Here is a 20,782-nt window from a genome sequence, read left to right as displayed (position 1 = left end):
CTCAGCAGATCAACTTCAGCTCCTGGTGCAGTGTAAAGCAGTGCTAAGAACATCGAGCTAAGGATGGCGAATCAAAGAGATGTCAAGCGTTATACTACCTTCACCCTTAACGAACTCCACCACCTGTGGGGTGGGGAGGCCAGCGCAAACATCTCATCCAGTAATGCTGGTTGGATGCTGCAGTGGAGGTCTGGCTCGCTCTCCAAACACGTTGATAGTGGCGAAGCATGCTGGTGAAATATTTATAATTACATTGCATTGAATTGGAACTCCCGCGTTCTTCGCCACACGCCGATGCGCCAAAAATAAGGAACTCCTTGTTCTCGACGTGGATTGAAGTTGTACACCACGCGTGGAGGGCAGGAAATGCAAACATTGAGCCAAAGTTTAATTATGAACGCGAGCAGCAGCAGCAGCAGCAGTCGTACACATCATACGGACCTCGGTTCTGTGTTGAGCTTGTACAAAGTCAAACATTTATTCTGCCAGCCAGCACACGGGAGAGAAGCCAGTTGGCACTCATTATTGAGCTGCTCGTTAAGCAGATTCAACATCATCGTAATGAGTCATTGTGCGGTTCGCAAGAAAAGACTGTTTGCGTGATATGCTGCAAACGGCACCCCAACCAAACAGACGACAGCACATACTAAATCAAATGAAGAAAAATTAATCACAACTTACAGAGTCCATGTTGTGGGCTCGCTTGGAAGTTGTTCTTTTTTCCCATCTCCCGTTTACATAGTGATAATACATATCAGAAGTGGACGTGAAATAAAGGCCTGTGTACAAAGTACTGTACATCAACATCAAAGAGGGCAAAAAGTGAAGGAAAAAATAAGTTGAAATCAAAGAAAAGATAAATGCTGAATGTTTACGCTTTCATCTAGAGAATGTGCAAATAGCTCAGGCACCAGCGTCACGACAGAGCAAAAACAAATCACTTCGCTTGCTTCTTAACTATTCCTTTGCCGACTGCGCCGAATGCCGCACAGTCTAACTGACGATACTTGCTTTATCGTTATCATACCAGACACAGCTGCGTGCCACTGCATATGGAAGTATTGAATCATCATAGTTCGTGGCACGTTAACGATATAAACATAATTACAGAAGCAGATATTTACTGTAGGCTTAATGGGAGGAATTTCCCGAACTGATTTCGTGCCGAATAAGCGATAATCGGTGACGACGGCTCGGTGGTATATGCGACAGCGGCGCCGGTCTTAGCACGGCAGGACCGAGGTTCAAATCCCATCTGGGCATTTTCCCCCCATAGTGTGGGGACTGACAATATCCAACTATGATGGTTGATAGTCTAGGAGGATAATCGGGATTTTACCCGAGAAAGAAGAGAGATTCCTAGACAGTGATTTTACCTTACCAATATCTTATAGAAAATCTGACCAGCTACTACTTCAATAATCATAAACGCTTTTACACCAGCAATAATTCTCTTTCAGGCCAACATCTTACAAGCGTTGCAGTGAAAGGTGCATTTTGGAGACCGTTCAAGAAACCGACCCAAAGAAAACGCCACCACAAAAGCAACACGCCCTATAAAGGTGGAGTGTGTGCAAATGAGATCTAATTTATGGCCGGAATATACAGCGATCCACAAACAGAGATCTCGGACGACAATCACCGGCGGAATCTTCGTACGCATGGCGGAAACAAATAAAAGTAAAACCTTGCGGATGAAAGAGAGTTAAACACCGGCGACACAACCACTGAAACGAGACCGAAACTCGCGAAAGTAAAAGGTAAAAGTCAAATTCCCTTCCACGACGTTAAAGATGACAGGGTGAAGCGAAAAGCGAAAACTTTAATATATCAACGCGCACCCATTCTCCTGTCCCTTTTACGCACCTTCGGCTCATTCATCTTCCGCTTAAGATCGTCATGGGTGAAGTAGGGAGAGGAACTCATAACTAGATGGATGGGATGACATTTTGTTGCAGAATTTTAATGATCAAAATATGGAGCGAAAGCTGATGCACCATACATCGTCCAGCTAGTTCTTGGGATCTCCCCTCGAAGTCTGCTGATGCATTGAAGACCTACATAGCATCAGGCGAAAGTTGCAACTGGGCGATCATGCCAGAACGGAGAGAAAGCAATCGTTGTCATAGCCGGCATTTCTGGCACTGAAGTCCACGTGTGTGAGCCTCTGTCAAAATGGTTCATCGGGGGCGGTGGTTGATCGACCGAGCGTGCCTTGCTGCAATATTTAGCCAACAGCCAATTGCAAAAAACTTCACGTTCACACCCGGCAGCGTATTTCGTACATTCACCACCCAAGACCACCACCGTAAAGGTGGTTCGACGGTCTTTCGATAGACGGGCCGGCGGATTACACGTCTGTATTACACGGCCGCGCCAGACGATGACGACAACCACCCGACCGCCCGACAACTAGTGCCAATTGAAGGAAGTTGAATTGCACCGTTCAGGGGCATCGCATGGTAGCCCTTTAATCGGTTCCATACGACTGATCGACCACCGAGCACCCAAACGGGGGGGTGTTTCGTGAGTGGGGGTTGTCGGTGGGAAAGTGAACTGATTCATGCTGCAAACGTCAAACCACGATACACAATATCCAAGCCACTCTTGCCGGCGCATCCTCACGCATACTTCCGGGCCCCGTAGGGGTTTTGAAGGTGCGGCTTATGACATCACACAGATAGCGAGGATTGTGAAAGGTCGCGAGAAGGTCGCGTATACGGTGGCTGGTGAATGCTTGTATGTGCACACCATAAGTATCAGTGGATAACCTCCGACGGTAGCAAAGGCATGAAAACAATATCAAATATTCAAACTGCAGAGAATCGTATATAGATCACTTCGGATGGTTAGTGTCTTTACCGCAATAAGGCAAAAAGAAACGCAATGCATGGTTATGTTTTTGACATGAGCATAAAAGCGGTTTGTGGATTGATAGGCAGTGGAGAAGATAACTTGTTGACTGTTGCAGAAATCCACCGAGAGACCCCGAGAAATTGAGGATATTGGAGGAATAAAAGCTTTGATTAAACTTTTCATCTACAAATACCAAATTATTTCGCAACATCAAAGACCCATTAGAAGCAAATTGGTTCTTTGTGCTCCTACTAATGCATCACACCTAGCATCTTCTTCTACTAGAAGCGCATTAACGGAGAAAATCAAATTATGCTTCGTTAAAATTAAATCTAATTTTCATTACTTCCTCACCGAGCCCTCTGGTTCTATTCATCATTTGCCGCTTAATAGAGGGAACGTGCAAAAGAAAACATAATACCAACTCCGTGATCAATCACCAATCGATTTCACACAGTCAATTTATTCAACGCCGCATCCGTAACCTTTCAGCCGTTGGGATAAAACCGAACGAAGAGATGCCAGCTGGGGCACGCCGTGATCGAAAGTGAAAGGTCGCTCAATTTTTCTCAGTTTTTTTTTTTTTGCTCCATCAAGCGGTCAGGAAAAACTGACCAAAGCACGGGACACTGGGACTGAATCGGCAAAGGTTGGACGGAAAGAAATGCATAACTAATGAGATACGTGGGACAGAGTTTTGGCAGGCCCCGTAACGGAGCCGTACCATGTGGCGTATTATAAACCGGTGGGAAAATGTGACAGACCCTGCCCAAACCCTGAACCGAGGGTAAATGTGGGACGAGCCGATAAGTGTGGGAGAATTTTCATCTTCATTCCTATTGTGTTTACTCTCGATTTTCACAGCGGCTTAGGTAAAGATGTACGGGCGTCGCTCTGCGTTGCGTTGTTCTAGCGAAGGTCGTTCCATCTCGTCGCTTGTCTGCCACTCACCGCCATTGGATGGGTTAAATGGGTTAAAATTCATCCATCCACCAACTCCACCAGCGGCAAGAACGGAAACGATTACGGAGGCGGGGAATTGTAAAGTATTTACGTAATGTACCTGTGTCCGTTACATCAGTTTGAAACGGTGCTTCTTCGTTCGCGTCAAATGCGTACTTAACATTCTAACGATTGTTTGACAGCGGACAGGCGGCGAAGCTCATCCTGGGAGGTCTCTCACTCTCCGTAGAATCCTTCTCCAGCGAATCGTCCTTGAAGGTTCGTCTCGGTGCGTTATTTGTCCAGCGTCCATGTCGTAAGGACGGAGCGTGAGACGCGGCGGTACAATATTATTATGTTTGCTTGCTAATAGAATAAACATAAACCCATCGTTAATGATGAAAATGTGAACGCTGATCACTCTCGTCGCCGGCGGACGAGGCGCACAATGTTTTGCTGATTATGGCTTTTTCACAGGAATGCCGCCGCATTACCATTGATGCATTAGTATTTATGTTTCATTCTGTAGATTTCAAGATGGTTGCGAATAATGAGATGGAAGCGATGGTAGCAAAGATTCTGCGGGATCCTTCGAAATTTCTGAAAATCTTTTTTTAGGTTAGAATAGGCTAAAATAGCAACTCAAAACTCTAGCTGAACTCATTTTTGTGATAGCACAAACAGTGGTCTCGCAATACCACAGTCAAGGTGATAATGAGCTGATTAGATGCCGGTAGCTATTTGCAGTGCTGCAACAGCACAAAATAGCTTGTATGTGTCGGTATATGGTAAGCAAACATATATGTAAGCGGGTAGAAAACAAACGATCGGTAGCGACACACCAGCGACGCCTTCCTTCGTTTTGCCCTCTTCAGCACAGCAGTATTCCCATCAAAGCTGAACCTCCTCTATCAGCTATCCGAGGGTTGCATCTAACGAACCTCGGGCAGTCGGGAAGTGATAGTGAGATCAAGGGTAACCGTTTGATTTTCTCTCTGAATTATCGTTTCGTCCAGTATCATTTCGTACACAGAGCCCTACAGCCTCGAGGGGAACTGAACAAGAAAGTCAATATTTTGTTTTAAATTTTTGTATTCCCTTCCTCAACTATTTTCTTCAAAAATGGTTCAATGGGGACTGAAAAAGGAAGGTTTGTAGCTGCCTAAATTGCACTATCGTACTCGAATCCTACGCAACACTCTTGTAGACTGTACAATGTTTATGTTTGCCAAACATGGAAATTCCCAACGAACCCGATCCCGAGCTTGAACCAGTCGGAAAACAGTGAACAGCAACAAAACAAGCAATAGAGAAATATCCATAGACACACCCTTGCCGGGCGCGCTTGGAGATGGGCAGCACAGTAGACGAAATACATAACTTGGTTATGAGCTTGAGCTGCAGTGTGCTCATCACTTCTCGTAATGATCGATTGTTTTCGTTCGTATAAAGCCTATCTTGAAGTTAACCACCGTCTTAGGGTCTTTTGGTGCTCCAATAACAACCAAACCGAAGGCTTGCGATAGAACAACGAAAGAACCCACGCACAGAACCGGGTTGACAGCGAAATTAACGTGTAGTACATGCAACGAGACTTCACACTGCTAGCAGGAGAAGCAAGGCCATCGCTAAATCTATTCATCAAGAAACATCATCCAACTAAAAACGAACTTCCAGGGTGTGGCCGTCCAGATGAGCTGAATGATAACCATAAAACCGTATCGTATATCACGCACACAGCAACACAATATGCTAGCAAAATTTGAGACATGAAGACACTCGTCAGCAGGTTGATATTAAACCAAAAAAAAAAGTATAATTGTGACAACTTCCAATGTACAAAAAGAGAGTAAAGCGCACGAGAATAGCACGAAAGACATTGAACAGAAGGTCGCGCTGCTATCAGACGGCCACAGTTTTTTATTGACAACGCCCTTCGTGCCCTTTAATTGTAGTACATGTTGTGAGGGAGTCGTACGAGCAACTAACGAGCTCTGTAATCTCTACCAGTAAATGCTCGACTTTATGGTTTGGTGTACATTCGAAAATCAATTTAAAATAAGTCACTGCTTTAAATCGCTTTCGGTTACGATTGCAAAAATAGTGAAGCATTTTAATAGTTGTTTCCAAGTTAATTCAACAGTGGATAACACTCTGAGTGGGGACGACCTTCAATTGTACACGATCGTGTGATGAATCATCATTTACACCTCGATGAGCCACCCGATGGAAATACCTGATCTCGACACCGGTGATCGTTGCTACAAACTGTAGATCAACCTGTGCGTTGAATAGTAAATGATATCCCCGTGTGACGATTCGGTGAAGTACAGTAACGAACAGTGTTTGACATAATTTCCATATTTCAAGGAAATTTAGATAAAATTAATGAACATAACTAGAAAATGTTTCTACAAACTATAATCCAGTATTTGTTCCACTTCATTTCTTCTGACTCATCGTATCTGACACACGTGAGCGGCGACCGTTGAATCTAAAACCATTCCGGATACGCATACGGTTGGGAATCAGTTTTCATTTTAGATTCGAAAGATTTTTAAAAATCTCTTCTCTTCGTTGGGAAGCAAACGGAAAGAGGGGTTTGCAACAGACACCATAATATATTAATCCTTCATCACATCCTTTACCACAGACACGACCAATGCTAACGATGGCGTGGCCGAACAGACCCTTTTGCTTGTTCGCTACAAGACATCGCCATCAACGATGTCACCGGGTCGTCTAAATAAAAAAGACACAAAACATTTAAAGAAATACAGTTTCATGTGTGCCCTGCCACCCTCTCAATGGTTTCTTGTTAGGCATAGGCATCGCGAACCACGCACCGGCCAGCGAGCGTTTTCGAGGGCCCCCCTCATTCACCAACATGTTTCGATGCTTCTGCAACGATCAAATGACGAATGTTCTTCACACCAACCGCAGTGAAGCAATGGCATTTCAGCGGCACCACCTAACCTAACGAGACACAGTGCGGCCGTTTTCACTTTCATGGTACCGTGACCGTGTCGTGATCGCCCATCATCAAGATCGGGTAAAATTACTCTTCAGGGAGATATCCAACTCGATGACAAGTGGGCAGAGTAGAGGAGCAGCAGTAGTTGGGCAGATGAAAAAGTGATACAAATTCGGGATTCCGGATGGTCTGGCATGGAATGCCGGCTGATCTGGTGTTCTCTCAACATGATCATTTATTTTAACCAGTATGGTTTAAAATTATGAAAACGAAGAACAGTGTAACAAAACTCTAAAAATCTACTGAAAAAAAATGCTTTGCATGTCGTCAGCTAACAAAAACCCTTCGTTATCCGTTGCAATCTTGTGCCGCCGAAAGTGCATCAAAAGCCTCGTGGCGCCGGTTCGACCGGAAGTGGCCGGAAACATGTCTCTCTCTCTCCCTGCAACAAAATAAACTCGTTTGAGCCGAAAATTACTTCCCGACAAAGGCGCGATAAAGACTGGTATCGCAAAAAGGAAACATGGAAACACACCGGACTGGACCACTTTTCCCGGGTCTAAAACCCGACCGTCCGACAATGGCAAATTGTGGCGACGATATAATCAATACCGAAAATACCAATTTCATAATACACCCACCAACACAGCTACAGTTCACTTTCCTTATGGTGTTGGCACACTGTACGCTCACATAACGATCAACGTTATTAGCTCGATCGCGATTATTTGTTAGATCATGCTTCGGCTCTCCATTCGTTCATCATCTCTCGGGCAGTATGGCAGACCTCATTGGAGGGTGAGAGTTTTTCCTGGTTGTTTTTCTTTTTTTGGAAACTTTATTTTCCACACTTCAGAGTCTGATTACAATCGTGGACAACAAAACCCAATGTGTGGACGGTACTAAAAAAAAGGCATCAACATCCTGCTGCTCGAAGTTACGTTGTCCCTCCCTCGTTTCAGCACGGCAGTGTGGCGTATTAATGCTTCTCATGCACTTGCATTTTATCATCCCAAAACACAAAAAACGACCCACTGCACATGAGAAGATCCAAAAAAGGCGAACGAGATTTCATGCAAATGAGTGCGCCAGGGCGACGAACGTACGCGAATGAAAACAAAAAGCCATGCAACACGTGGTTGCATTTCGTGCCGAGTTCCGGCACTCGAACACCAACACTGAAAGAGTTGGTCACAGGACACAGGACGCGTTGGAACGCGAGCAGACACAGACAGAATGGGATGCTTCTAACGGGTGCTCTTTCGGGCCCTATTATGCAAAGTTTCTGATAGTGGGTATAATATGCTACAGTTGTAAGAACGCAGCACATATGTGGGCCGCCGACAACCACCGCTCGTCAGGCAAAGGAAGTGCAACTATCGGGAGTCCAACAGAACATGTGGTTCGCGCATCCCCAAACATACTGAGCGCATGATTACGCACGCAGTTATGTCTATGTGTGTGTGGGGAGAGAGAGCGGATGCCAGTGTTCCGGTGTCTGGATTTCATGCGTGAACATGGTAAAGATGATGACGGCCCGGGAGCATTGACCACCATGCCATCCTTCGCCTTTTGCTAGCGGAACTGGATGCGATTGATAGGAACGGGTCGGGTTGCTCCGTTTTAATGGCATTATCTTATGGTAACGCACAATATGCTGCACAATGTTTGCCGGTTGGCTTGCCTTGGTCAGTTCTTGCACACATCAGTCCGGTGGGAGAGAATCGACAGTCGGTGGCAGATGGTAAAACACACCGGAGGCAAATTACGGATAATTATTCCCGATTCGCCGACTCACAAATTTTCGTGTGCGGTGGTCATACTCTATTATTAGATACCGCTGATGCAGCGGAGCTGAGGTGGATGGAATTAAAACCATTGTCTCTTAATTAATCCTGACTTGTGGATAAATGGTACAGATTTTAATTTAAAGTTGGAATTATGTTCAAGTGATTTTGATATTAAAATATAGCCGTTACAAGACACGAAGGAAATCGAACAGACGATTTAGTTGCCCAAGAACCGATGACTGAAAGGGTGGATGCATCACAAGATTGTGAGAAGTAGTTCACATCCTACGCAGAGTCTGATTAAATGTCCGGCAACGATTATTGAATTAAAAGCAGTCTAAATCGAACACAACCCCAAGAAGCATTTGGTCCACAAAAGAATGTGTGGCCGCCACAAAAAAGCAGACAAAAGCAACATAAACTGTTCCCTCACTAGAATCAATTGAGGCAAGCGGCCAGTAACAGTAATCGAAAGACAACGCAAAGTTACTGACGTTGCGATATTTGAGGCGACCGAGTGGCTTTGAGTTCTTCATGTCTTACATATAAAATATTTTAAATACAGGAGACTTTAACCATCGAATATTATTGGCAGAGGATTGTTTTTTCGCAATGAATTCAATTTCGTTCGCACAACTGCCTTGGGGCGTCACACAGAACGAACGGCCGTGTGCGTACCCTTTGTTACATTCACCCCCTATCTTATCTGGCGTTTATCAGTGGTGGCAAAGATTTTCCAACGTTATCGACATCCAATGGAATCAGTTTGCCAGTGGTTGAGGTGGACAAAATCGTATCTTCACTGGTGAGTGAGGCCTCCGATAACGACGGCATTGAACGAACGATGTGTAAACGGGGTTGTGTTTTTATGCTTTTTTTTGTGCAAAATTTTCCCTTACAGTTGTTGGCCTTGCTGACGATGCTGCCAATACCGCCGCGTACTGGTGTGCGACCAATGCCGGAGCCAAACAAAATGAAATTCTGCAGAATATATTGACACCTTTCGGCCGGAAGGTCTTCGGCCCCAAAAAGCCCGCCAATTAAAACGTTTGAGTGGCTGACGATCGGCAGCAAGGCAACAAATTGTCTGAAATTGCAAGTGTTGCTTAAAAATGCCAATTATACTAGAAGGAACTTCTTGTAGCTATCCGCGAGAAGAAGAAAAAACCAACCGGATTAAGGCCAGAGCCGTCAGCCGGTGCTGGTGAAATGGAACACGGACGGACAGCACAAACTTTTACAGTTTTCAAGTTCATCACTGATTCATCATTCAAGTTGAGCTCAGTTTGAGCCGGAGGCCGCCATCCGTTTGGGTTTCCGTGCCGTTGGTGGTAGAGGGCCGATTGATGGATGAAATGTTTTGCCCTGCCGGCACGGCAAGACCTTCATCACAACGCCGTTCGGTGTGATGCTCTCCCGCCGAGTGAAACCATCTTTTACGGCTTCTACCATCTCATGAACGCTGTGCATGTTGCACTGCCTTTCGATTTCAGTGCATTGCTGTGCAGCATCGTGTGGGAATGGGAGCTTATAGTTTTTTGTTCACCCAATGCATTGGGACGACGACCTTCTCAGCACACACAGCATTATTGCGCGTAGCTTGATTGCACCAGGCAGCATAGAAACAGGTCAGCGGGTGAACAATTCAACGTTTAATCATGAAGGTAAATGCAGCAACAAAAACACTCAACTGTTTAGCCTTCTAAGAAACTCTTTTCAGTCCGGGAGAGCTTAAGCTCGTTCTACGGCAATGAAAAAATGCATTATGAGAAGTTGCGGTTTATGTCACAAGGCACGATTGCCAAAATATGACACACAAATTGGTGCACTTGTTTTAAGTGTGTTGAAATATCACACAATCGGAGAAGAATTGAATAGAATATTTTCGATGGCTTAGTAGCGATAACTCTAGTAATTGGCGCTCGCCATCAAATTTACGAAAAGGGTCGTCTAGTGCCATTCTCCTGACATGACCCTTCGTGAAGATTTTAGTCTATGAAAAATAGCTAGAATCTCGTACCACTCCAAGTCCTCATGATCCTGTCAGCCTTTCCGTTGGCTTTCCCTTACATACGCCAAAAAACACCTTGAGCGTCTCTTTTTCGCCTAAGAGGGTATTGGACAGAATCTATATCTGTATACTCCATATCAGAGTGCTGTGTATGAGTTCTGGTGCTGACTGAGAACATAAGTGTAGATTTCAGTTCCCAGGATAGGCAGAGCTGATACGCCGCTTGGATGGTCCATCATTGGATGGGCCCGGTGGTAGATACGACTGCGGCGCCGGTCTTCACACGACAGGACCGATGTTCAAATCCCATATAGACCATTCTCCCATAGAGAGGACTGACTATCCAACTATGCGGTAACAATAAGTCTTGTAAGCCAGAAATGACAGGCTTATATGACCTAAGATATCGTTTGACCAAGAAAGAAGAAGAACATGGTCCATCCATAAGCTTCTGCTACTATATTAGAGATCTTCAAACCAATGTTGTCTATATTATCAGACTATGCCATGATTTGGTTTGACTTATAGAATATGATCCTAAGACTCTGCTCTGATTTTTGCAAATTTCAGATGGGGCCCTGTCAAGTGCCAGGTTGAAAAAAAAAATATAGCTAGTCCATCAAAAAGGGCTAAGAGACGGTGTATATTCCAAATGGCTTACTGGTAAAGAAGCCGATCTGCACATTATCCAGATTTGATCCTCGTGTGTATGATTCAAGTCAAGCGAAACCCTCATCTCGGATGTTAGCCGCCTCCTCTTGCGCAGTTCTGTAGTACAAACAAATGCAAATTTATCCAACTTCGTCTTGCTTCCTTTGCTTTAGCAACCAACATGGTGGTACAACAAACACTTGTTGTTAAATCGAAAAAAATATTTATGAAAGAAAACGACAACAAACAAACCCCTGTCGATGGTTACTATGGTGACAGCAGAAGCAGAAACAAAATTTCCCAATTGTTGCATAAAAACCCTGTCCACGTTGCTATGGTAATGAATGTTTGTGAAGTTGGACATTTTGTTCGAAAGAATTCCAAGAACGTGTGCACACAAAAAAACCCTCAAGAAAGACGCTTTTTTTACACTAACGCTGCCTCAAAAATAGCATTTTACCTGTCGCGTATTATTGCTAGAAGCACTTCACTCTCACATATGATTCATACCATCATCATCCCTTGTCTAACGACTTCTTCGTACGTGTATCAGATCGCGCAAAAAGAAAGTAAACAGTGACTCATACGCTTTTGCGACTGATTTGGTGGACATTGTGGACTGAAGCCAGTTTTCTTCAACCTCAATATAGGATGGCAAAGAAAGCCGTTGGAAAAACAAAATCCATGATTGCAACGACGATGTTGGTGATTAACAAAATCAATTTTTTGTTCGTTTGTCCCTTGTCGCACGTCAACGAAAGTCGAGAAGTTTCAACAGACAACTCGGCGTATGGCTTCAAAGGGGGAGGTTCAAAGTAACAAATTCGAAGCACGATGATGATGAGGAACCAACCAAAAAGGTCACTACGGGTCAGCACAAGAAGCGATCCAACGACAAGCGAGCTGCCTCAAAGCTAGAAAGCTAATCAGTCAAATGTAATGATTTGATGATGGGATGATTTTTTGTCCCCAGGTCGATGATTCCAGTTCCAACTTTTCTCGTGCGTGTGTTTGTTACTTCCTGTTGTCTTCGAGAACTTCGTCGAAAAGGTCGCGATACCATATATTACGGTGACAAATTCTCTCAACCCGAAACGATTGATAAGGAACTTCAAGGGATTGCTTTGTGCGGAAATTCCTCCGATGGAATTTCATCTGATTAAACTGGTTTTGCGGTGCGTTACTGAAGATGCTCCCCGTACTGTTTGTTGCTTCTGTGTTTTCTGCCGGTCACCAAAGATCGCACCGATCAACGGCTCATCGCACGAATGGGATGTGGTAGGAAAGACGAACAAATTTAAAACACTTCATCAAACACAATTTCGAGACGAATCTAGAATGTGCCGCTTTGCATCGGCAGACAACAATCAGCCCATCAGACACGGAGCAGGCAAGTGAATCGAAGAACAAATGCACTCGCCATCATCGGGAACACATGGAGGACCGACCGAGGACCGAAAAGTCAGCTACAATGATTATGATGCAGCATATGTGGGAGAGAGTGAGCTGTCCACAACTGTGGAATGTTGTAATAATTCAATTAAACTTGACATTTCATCGCCCCGAGCGCGTGTGTGTGTGGGGGGCTGTCTTGGGACGGGAGTCTCACTGCTAGCTCACTCCATTGAGGGATGAATGAATGAGTGTGGAATGGTAATAAATTTAAGTGACATGAGCTCGTGAAATTCATCTAGCGTAGCCACATTATTGACCATCGCCCGGGGGGCTTCCAATGCTAATAGGAGCCTTACTTAGCATATGGGATAATCCCGATCATACGAATAATAATATTTACTGGTAACATAAATCAACCAACTGTTGATTAAATAAAACCACCCGCTTTAACGCACCCGCCAAAAAGCAAAATGCGAAAGAAATCCTTGAAAAAGCAAAGCGCAAAGTTGGGAAGGACGAGACCGAAACATACCACCAAACAAACTGTAGAATAATTTCGGCCTGCAACCAGCTGGCCAGAACCGTTTCCCAATGCGATGAGGGATTTAAACATAACATCTCGAAAATGGAAACGATGAGGTGGGAAAAAAGGACTGTAACTGCAATTATCGGGCCCTCGCCTTATCCGTGCGTCCGACATTCGTCCAGGCACAAATCCAGGCAGGGATATAAAAAAGGCAAAGTGAAAAGGAGAATGGGAAGAAAAAGGGAATTTTTTCCCACTGTTTCCCACGAACCTGTGTGACATTTTGGCTTCCACAGAACGGCTCCGCGAAAGAGTCAACATTTATTCGACAAAAAAGCATATTTATCTTTGATTGCTTTCATGACATGAAAGCATGACATGGTTTTTATGCTAGATTTCACAGATCAAGGATAATTTTTTTAGGGCTAATATACTGGAAAATGTTCTGTGTTTAGCTTAAAACAATGGTTTTTGTTTGCTTATTGGCTAGCTAATCATAGGACGAGAGAGTTTAAGACACGTCCTAGAATTTTTTTTTTCTTAGAATTTTTTCCTCAGTTGCAGCATGAACAAAATTAAATCGGTCAGCTAATAGGCCGATTCGCTTATGCTTTTTTCAGTAGATCTCTGGTCCGATGTCCGATGTTCATCGTTCCACGTTGGAAATGTGAAGTTTTGGGAGCGAATTTAACACGGACCTGATGGAACAACATACTGAATCTGTGGAAGATCAGTATTGTACGGTAGTCTTCAAGGACTTAACAATCCGCAAGGATACACAAAAAAAAACCTTGATGGATGTCTGTCTTTGTCAAGTCTAAAGGAACTTTTAACTTTTAAAGGTTGTTTATCCTTTAGCTTGGACTCAAGCAATTTTTCAAAAAAACATTTACGATCCTACAATCTTTGAAGTTATTCTTGTTAAAAATAACTTCTTTTTGGCTTTGGGTCTGGGTCTGCCATTTATGGCTTCCTTGACTCGATTTTATCCGTAGCCTTCGTAGCCAGACGGAAAAATATTTCAAAGCCATTCTGGACGTTATTTTTACTAAGTTGGGACATGTGACTAAAACATACTAATCCTAACCATAGTCAAGATGAGGTGGATTAATTAGTAGACCACTGCTTGTTAATATAATCACGAAATCTGTTATGTTGTTTTGTACTAAATTAATATTAACAAACAAAAAATTAGGATACCTTAGAACAGAATTGATAGCTTGACTTTCAGGACGAGATTTACAGATCTCTTTCTACAGCTTTCCGCTAATTAATCACTAAATAATAGATCGAGATTAGGTTCGTTTACCTATATTTTTCAATGTTTATCATTGCTTCTTATTTTGCTTCTGATAAAGTTCTGTACATTTAAGATCAGTTAATTTTTGGGAAAAGAACTGTTAAAGAACTCTGTAAAAAAATATCCACCGATTTCTTAAGCCACCGATTTCTTGTCCCATGTCCCAACCACGCACCGTACACGCATGCTTTGTTTACAAACAAAAGCGTCCACAGTGGGGAGTGTTGTCCCGATGACCGGATGAAGCTCCCGATATGTCGAAGGAATTTATCTTCCTGCGCAGCACACGGATGGTGGGTGAAACCATAGACAGACAGACAGAGAGCGAGAAAAAAAGAAACCACCCTCCGAAGAACGTACGATACACAGCGCACAACCCTTTTGCCATCGCGCATCCCTTATTGTATATTCTCGGGGTGGTATAGGGCTGGGGGTGGGTTTGGTCCGATGGTGGTATAGGGAACAGCACAGAAAAACCTGTTCTACGTGACGGCACTTGAATGCCGCCCGCTTCGTTCACGCTGCTGGTGGTTGTGAATTCGATCGCGCGCACGCACATAGTAACGCGATTTGACGATCATGGTGGTGGTGGGCTACCTTTGGTGGTGTGTTGGGGGGTGAGTTGCTATAAGGGTAGGTTACTTTGATTTGCGCTGTTTGCAAAAGTAGCAAAAACACAACGATGGGTGAGTTGACCATACACACATAGATATTGCACCTTCTGGGCATTAATTGCGCGCGCGCGTACATACAATAGAATCTCAGGTGGATGCTGGTCCAGCTAACCAGCAATTCGTATTACATAAATCCAACGGAAGGTACAATCAGGGTGGAAGCATAAGGAGAAATAAAAACCAAATGAAACGCTACCAACACCATCAACGGCGCTTGGAAGATAAACGCCAATTGCGATGGTAACAACAATCCCGAGGCCTACTACTACTACGACAGCCCCAGAGCCGCGGAGCTTCATGGCAAAAACATGAAATCATCAGCACGCGACGACGGTGAGTAAGAAATGTTTCTTCCAATCAGTCGTGTGCTCGAGAACGTTCGAAGAGTAAAGATCAATCGCGAAAAGGGCCTTACTGATCGATCACTTCAGCACGTTCGTGCCTTATAAAACGGGAGTTGCTAAAAATGCGGGCCCCACAAATATTAAGCCTAAATTGGCCGCATCGAAGATATTTTGGTCTTGCTTGTGCGGCTAACAATGTACTTCCCTTTATTTGCTATGCTTATTCTATGCTTAAAGCACAGCAGTTTTTCCCCATTTTCTTTTCACCCCCTGCCAGTGCCAGTATGTGGACGGGGGTTTTCCCTCCACTTAAATTCCAAATTGGCATCGCGCGCCAATATTTTTTTTCCTTTTTTTTTACTTCAACTCCCCAACTTTGGTTCGAGGTTCTTTCCGGTCATTATGTAGTTGATGGTGGTGTTTTGTTTGCCCGCTGCTACTATTTTGTTTATTATTCAATGCCATCGCCCTTTTGCGGCGGCGGACCCTTCCCCTTTTTCCTTCGCGGGACGCGCACCGCACACCAACACACAACTGGGTGTGTTTATGTTTGCGCTTCTCATTATGTTGCATGAAAAAAATGGGAGGGTAAACAACACAGCTCTGAAACTATCAACTTATGGCTTTTTTTTTATTTCCCTGTTTTTAAGTGAAATTAATCGAGAAAATGTGTTTAAAAACGGCAAGGATCGATTGAACGTACCGATGGCAAGGAAATGTGCCGGCACTCGACTCCAGACCGTCATCCTGGCGAATGTTGTTTACGATTCCGGTACGCTCCGACAGCTCCAGGCAGGATGAGAATATTTCGATCACTGTTTTGCTAACTTAAGCCTGTTGTTGTCACACACAAGTTACTTTTCACTATTTCGTACGCACATCTTGCACTGATTTGCTTAATTGCATTGCTTTATCTACATTGCACATTGCACTTGATTGCACCTTTTATTTCTTTATATATATTTTTTTATTAAATTCGGTGCATAACTCAACAAGACGCAAACTTGCACCACGCACACGCACACACCTACACACAATTTGTAATCATATACACCATTGCACGGAACAACAGCACAACTGCGACACGGTAGTATTATTAAAAGCAGTGGCAGGTTCGTTTATCGTCGTTGCACACTCACACACACACTCATTTATCGCGCGGGCGAAACAAAACACCAAAAACAAAAAAAAAAGAAAACAACCGGGCCTCCCGCAGCATAAATCTGGGGGGAGGATTTTACGGAACAGCGAAACCACAAACACGCACGTCCGCTCGCGACGAAGTGACAACTGCTTTTGACGTTGGGCTTTGCATATCGGCTTCGGCTTCGCGGGGTGGTTTGACAGCACGAGTACGATACCCAAGTAGCGCGATGCTGCTAGCACTTCACACACGCGGTGAGTTTTTGTGAGCTGTGAGAATTCTCATGTTTTAGCTTGGGTGAATTGGAAGCGGAATAATGGCAATTCGCGAGTGTTTTCGATAGTAAGTTTCTGTAATATTTTCTGTATCGTATGTCTAGAGAAAAAATCTCAATTATTGGTCCCTTTTAATAGGCTCAAATAGCTTATTGTAAAAGGAAAGGTCCGATCAGCTTTATTTAACATTGAACGCTTTTGGAGCTTTGGATGGAAATTAAGCTTACCTTTTTTCCACACACTTTTTACTCATCATTATTCGTCTAACAATGATATTTTTCCCTTAATATACCACCAATGTTTCATTTTTTTCAGTGAAGATCTCACGAATATTCTCACAACACTCAGAGCTCATTATGGCTATCTGAGCGCACCATTTCAAATTGAGCTACAAAACTTGCTGCCAGGGTATCGCTCGGATCACATCTGTCAAAAAATATTGTTGCAAATGCACGCATCCTGAAAAGCGGACTGGAAAACACAGAAAAATCCCGAAATTATAACTTAAACGTAGCTCTCCCTCACGATTTCCGCTATCCTGCGTTTATTATAGTGCTTAAGCTGTTGCAAAGTGTTACGGTCGGTTTGCAGGGAAGCATTTGTTAGGCTATTTGCAGTGTAAACATGTCCGACGGTCAGGAAACGGTCCCGGAAGGATGGGAAAAGCGTACCAGCCGTTCCACAGGTATGGAAATCGGATGAAGCGCACACACAGCGCACCAATCCAGCGTAATCACGCAATGTTTTTGTTTTCCCCCGCACAGGAATGACTTACTATCTCAACGTGTACACCAAAGAATCGCAGTGGGATCCTCCTACGGCACCGGCAGAACCGGCTAACACTAATGTAAGTGGGCGGCACGATCGCCCAGACGTGGACGCGAAAAATTGTCTCTAACCCGGAATGCTGTTCCCCCCTGCAGGAACCACATGAGGTGCAGTGTGCACATCTGCTCGTGAAACATAACAAATCCCGCCGGCCGAGCTCGTGGCGAGAGGAAAACATTACGCGCAGCAAGGAGGAGGCGATCGAAATACTCGAATCGTACCGTAAAAAAATAAATTCCAACGAATCGACGCTCCAGGAGCTGGCCCAACGATACTCGGACTGTAGCTCGGCCAAGCGGGGTGGCGATTTGGGCATGTTCAAGCGTGGCATGATGCAGAAACCGTTCGAGGATGCGGCGTTTGCGCTGAAAGTGGGCGATATGTCCGATATTGTCGATACGGATTCGGGCGTTCATCTGATTCTGCGGTTAAAATAGACAGCTGGCACGCTCCGGCTGGTTGATTTTGTTTCAGGTGCTTGGCACAGCACGAACTAGCGGCAGCAACAGAGCAAAATTAAAAATCCATCTTTTGAGTTCGAATTTATATTTATTTTTTCTTTTATACCAACCACACACACACACATCCACATCTAAGGCAGTGTGTGCATATTCTTCCCCTACAGCTTCAGTTTCTCCGCCAACAGCTTACCGCCCGTATGTTTCTGTGCTTTTAGTTCCTTCTTAAGCGGTACAAGCTTTTTCCTCAACATTTGCTGCACTTCGTCGGTGGAATTTTCGAATATTAGCAACAGCAGAAAGGAGGGCCGATTCTGACCGATCCACGTGCCGGCATGCTCAACGGTCAATTCCTCCACGATCGCAAACCCGAACTGGGAAACGTCTTCACCGGCCAGCTGGCGCTTTTCCTGATCTTGTTTGATCATTTTCTTCAGCGCAATATGTATACCAGCATGCTCGAGCCCGTTTATCAGCGGATTTGAGGCTAGCTGTTTCTCGCGAGCCGCTGCCTGGAAAGCAATAGAACAACACACACACACACGTTAAACGATGTGCCAGAACTCAACCAGAAAAGCAATAAACATTAGACGACGAAACTTACTTTATCCTCCTCAAATGGGCTCTTTTTGATCTTCTTTATCTTGCGCTCCGTGCCTGGCGTAACGTTTTCCTTCGGCTTTTTGTCCACTTCCAGCGACAGGATGGACCCGTCGAGATTGATTTCGTTCTCGTGCACCTTCCAGTCGGGGTCGCACACCACCTTCGCTAGTGCACGATGCAACTGGGCCAATTCTTCGCCTTGGACTGTGACAAAATGGAAGGATTTTAATTAAAAACGGTCCTTGAACTCGCATTCCCACATACGATCAAACGTACAGTTTTTGAGAATAGACGCTGTCAGGAGGGCGGTGTGACCGCCCCGCAACCAAAAGCTCGCATTGCTTTCCATCTGCTTGCAGAACGTTTCCTTGGCGGCAGCAAACACCTCCTTGCGGCGAACTTCCTTATCCTTCTTGCTGTGCTCCAGGTACCCGTTCAGCAGCTCGATCTGCGTCGGATGGAGCAAATCTTTGTCGTCGGGTGAGAAAATCCACCCGACCACCTTGCGGCCCCATTCCCCGCTGCCCACGATCGTTTCCACCTGCTCCATGATGGGAGCGATGACTTGCTTGCCCAGTGTGACCGTATCGTCGTAGCAGTTCAGTATGCACATAATCAACCGGTGGCCATGCTCGTGAATGGACAGCTTTTCGATGTACGGCTTCATGGCTTTCAGGGCAGCACGGCGATCTTTTACGACCGAGTGCAGGAAGCAGTAGATTGCCGCGCCGGTACCGTCCCGGGTGCTTGAAATCGATGCCAACAGTGGGATGTAGAGTTCCATCACCTCTGACCGTTCGGTGGTGCCCGCTTCCTCGAGAAACTCCATCAACAGCGCGTGCAGCAAACTGTTGTCCGTTAGCTTCTTGTTTGCAGCATGCACCAGATGTTCCTTCACCGTCGACAGCACGCTCGTCTTCATGTACGCGTTCGTCTTCCAGCAATCCTTCATCGCGTGCACCGTTCGATCCTTGTCCAACTTGTACAGCTCGGAGTAGAACGCTTGCCGCATAAAGCTGCGCTGCTCGTTGGTCGCGTACTCGTTGTACGCACTGTCTACGATCGCGCTCGAAAACGTATGATTGACCATCTTCAGAACGTCCTTTATGATCGCGTCCACCACCCGAGCCCACAGGTGCTTCGAGCCGTGCTTGAACAAGCTGGTAACGCAGTGATGCCCGTACTTGGACGTTGCCAGATCGACCACGCACGGCATCAGGCTGCTCGCGATCTGATCCCGGATCTCTTCCGACGCGTTCTTGATCATGCACTGGATGACACGGGCCGTATCGTGCGAGGTGGCGATCTTCGCGTACGCATTCTCTTTGCCCAGCAGCTCGTGCAGCTTCTGCACCAGCTCCTCCTTGCCTTCGGCCGTCTTGCGCTTCAACTTTTCGTAGATTTTCTTCGCACTCACGCTCAGCTCGTACAGTTCCTTCGATTTGTTCTGGCGACGTTGCTGGCGAAGTTCCTTCTGCTTCGCCTTCAACCCATTCCAGTACTCTTTCTTCGATTCGGGCGTATTGGCGACGAACGGTTTCTTCTCCACCTTTTCACCCGGCTTACCGCCACCGGCGGAGGGTGAGGTTTTCTTCTGAAATTTCCCTGCAGGTTTGCTAAAGCTCGGCTTTACCGTGCCGTCCTTTTTGAGTGTCTTCACTTTCGGTTTTGTGTCGGCCGGTTTGGTTGCGGAATCTTTCTTGAGCTTTTTCACCGGTTTGTCTGACGCACCATTTTCGGACGACGATACCGATCGTTTCTTTGTTTGAATCATGATTGTACCAGGTATGTGAAGGAGTTATCGAACTAAATTTCGCTTCTTTTACAAAATAAATGCGTTTTCCAGCAGCGGTTACGATCAACAAAAACACGTTTTCTTGGGCAGCGGCGCACCACGATGACAGCACGTGTTGACAGATCCGAAGCCGGGCTGTCATTTTTAGATCGGGTTTTTAGAACAGTTTTGGGAAAAAAGAAAAACAGTTCCGAAAAGTGTCAGGCAAAAAGGGAT

General features: G+C 45.1%; 3 protein-coding genes across 7 annotated transcripts in view; 1 reads left to right on the top strand and 2 right to left on the bottom strand.

The window, feature by feature from the left end:
- LOC118502821 (dedicator of cytokinesis protein 2) overlaps window positions 1–16,783 on the bottom strand; it is a 36,813-nt gene extending 20,030 nt beyond the window's left edge. For 2 of the 5 annotated variants that reach the window (XR_004905088.1, XM_036035490.1), the window contains exon 1: window positions 16,167–16,783. Coding sequence is in view for 4 of the 5 variants with exons in the window: in XM_036035490.1 (XP_035891383.1) it covers window positions 16,167–16,209 (43 nt within the window). In the remaining variant the exon portion in view is untranslated. The remainder of the gene's footprint in view (window positions 1–16,166) is intronic. The other 3 variants (XM_036035488.1, XM_036035489.1, XM_036035487.1) reach the window with 2 other exon arrangements.
- Window positions 16,784–17,297: 514 nt separating this feature from the next.
- LOC118502831 (putative peptidyl-prolyl cis-trans isomerase dodo) lies at window positions 17,298–18,256 on the top strand. The gene is made up of 3 exons (XM_036035506.1): window positions 17,298–17,567; window positions 17,647–17,729; window positions 17,806–18,256. The coding sequence occupies exons 1-3, from the start codon at window positions 17,507–17,509 to the stop codon at window positions 18,145–18,147; spliced, it is 486 nt and encodes a 161-aa protein (XP_035891399.1). The 5' UTR covers window positions 17,298–17,506; the 3' UTR covers window positions 18,148–18,256.
- On the bottom strand, window positions 18,240–20,681 carry LOC118502825 (protein penguin). Its single transcript, XM_036035501.1, has 3 exons — window positions 19,048–20,681; window positions 18,773–18,975; window positions 18,240–18,680 (listed from the first exon to the last, which is right to left on the bottom strand). Exons 1-3 carry the CDS (start codon window positions 20,543–20,545, stop codon window positions 18,330–18,332), a joined length of 2,052 nt encoding a protein of 683 aa, XP_035891394.1. The 5' UTR covers window positions 20,546–20,681; the 3' UTR covers window positions 18,240–18,329.
- Between the last annotated feature and the right edge of the window lie 101 nt (window positions 20,682–20,782).

This window comes from Anopheles stephensi, chromosome 2 (assembly GCF_013141755.1).
Source record: "Anopheles stephensi strain Indian chromosome 2, UCI_ANSTEP_V1.0, whole genome shotgun sequence".
In the NCBI taxonomy this organism is placed as follows: Eukaryota; Metazoa; Arthropoda; class Insecta; order Diptera; family Culicidae; genus Anopheles; species Anopheles stephensi.
Note: the sequence above shows the minus strand (reverse complement) of the source record. Positions and strands in the feature narration are given on the sequence as shown.

Bases quoted from the DNA above. Each gene is read 5' to 3' on its own strand.
- LOC118502831 (XM_036035506.1), top strand. From the start codon at position 17,507: ATGTCCGACGGTCAGGAAACGGTCCCGGAAGGATGGGAAAAGCGTACC. The intron at 17,568-17,646 runs GTATGGAAATCG...TCCCCCGCACAG, and splicing joins GCGTACCAGCCGTTCCACAG to GAATGACTTACTATCTCAAC. The intron at 17,730-17,805 runs GTAAGTGGGCGG...TCCCCCCTGCAG, and splicing joins CAGAACCGGCTAACACTAAT to GAACCACATGAGGTGCAGTG.
- LOC118502825 (XM_036035501.1), bottom strand. From the start codon at position 20,545: ATGATTCAAACAAAGAAACGATCGGTATCGTCGTCCGAAAATGGTGCG. The intron at 18,976-19,047 runs GTACGTTTGATC...ATTTTGTCACAG, and splicing joins AGCGTCTATTCTCAAAAACT to TCCAAGGCGAAGAATTGGCC. The intron at 18,681-18,772 runs GTAAGTTTCGTC...ATTGCTTTCCAG, and splicing joins GCCCATTTGAGGAGGATAAA to GCAGCGGCTCGCGAGAAACA.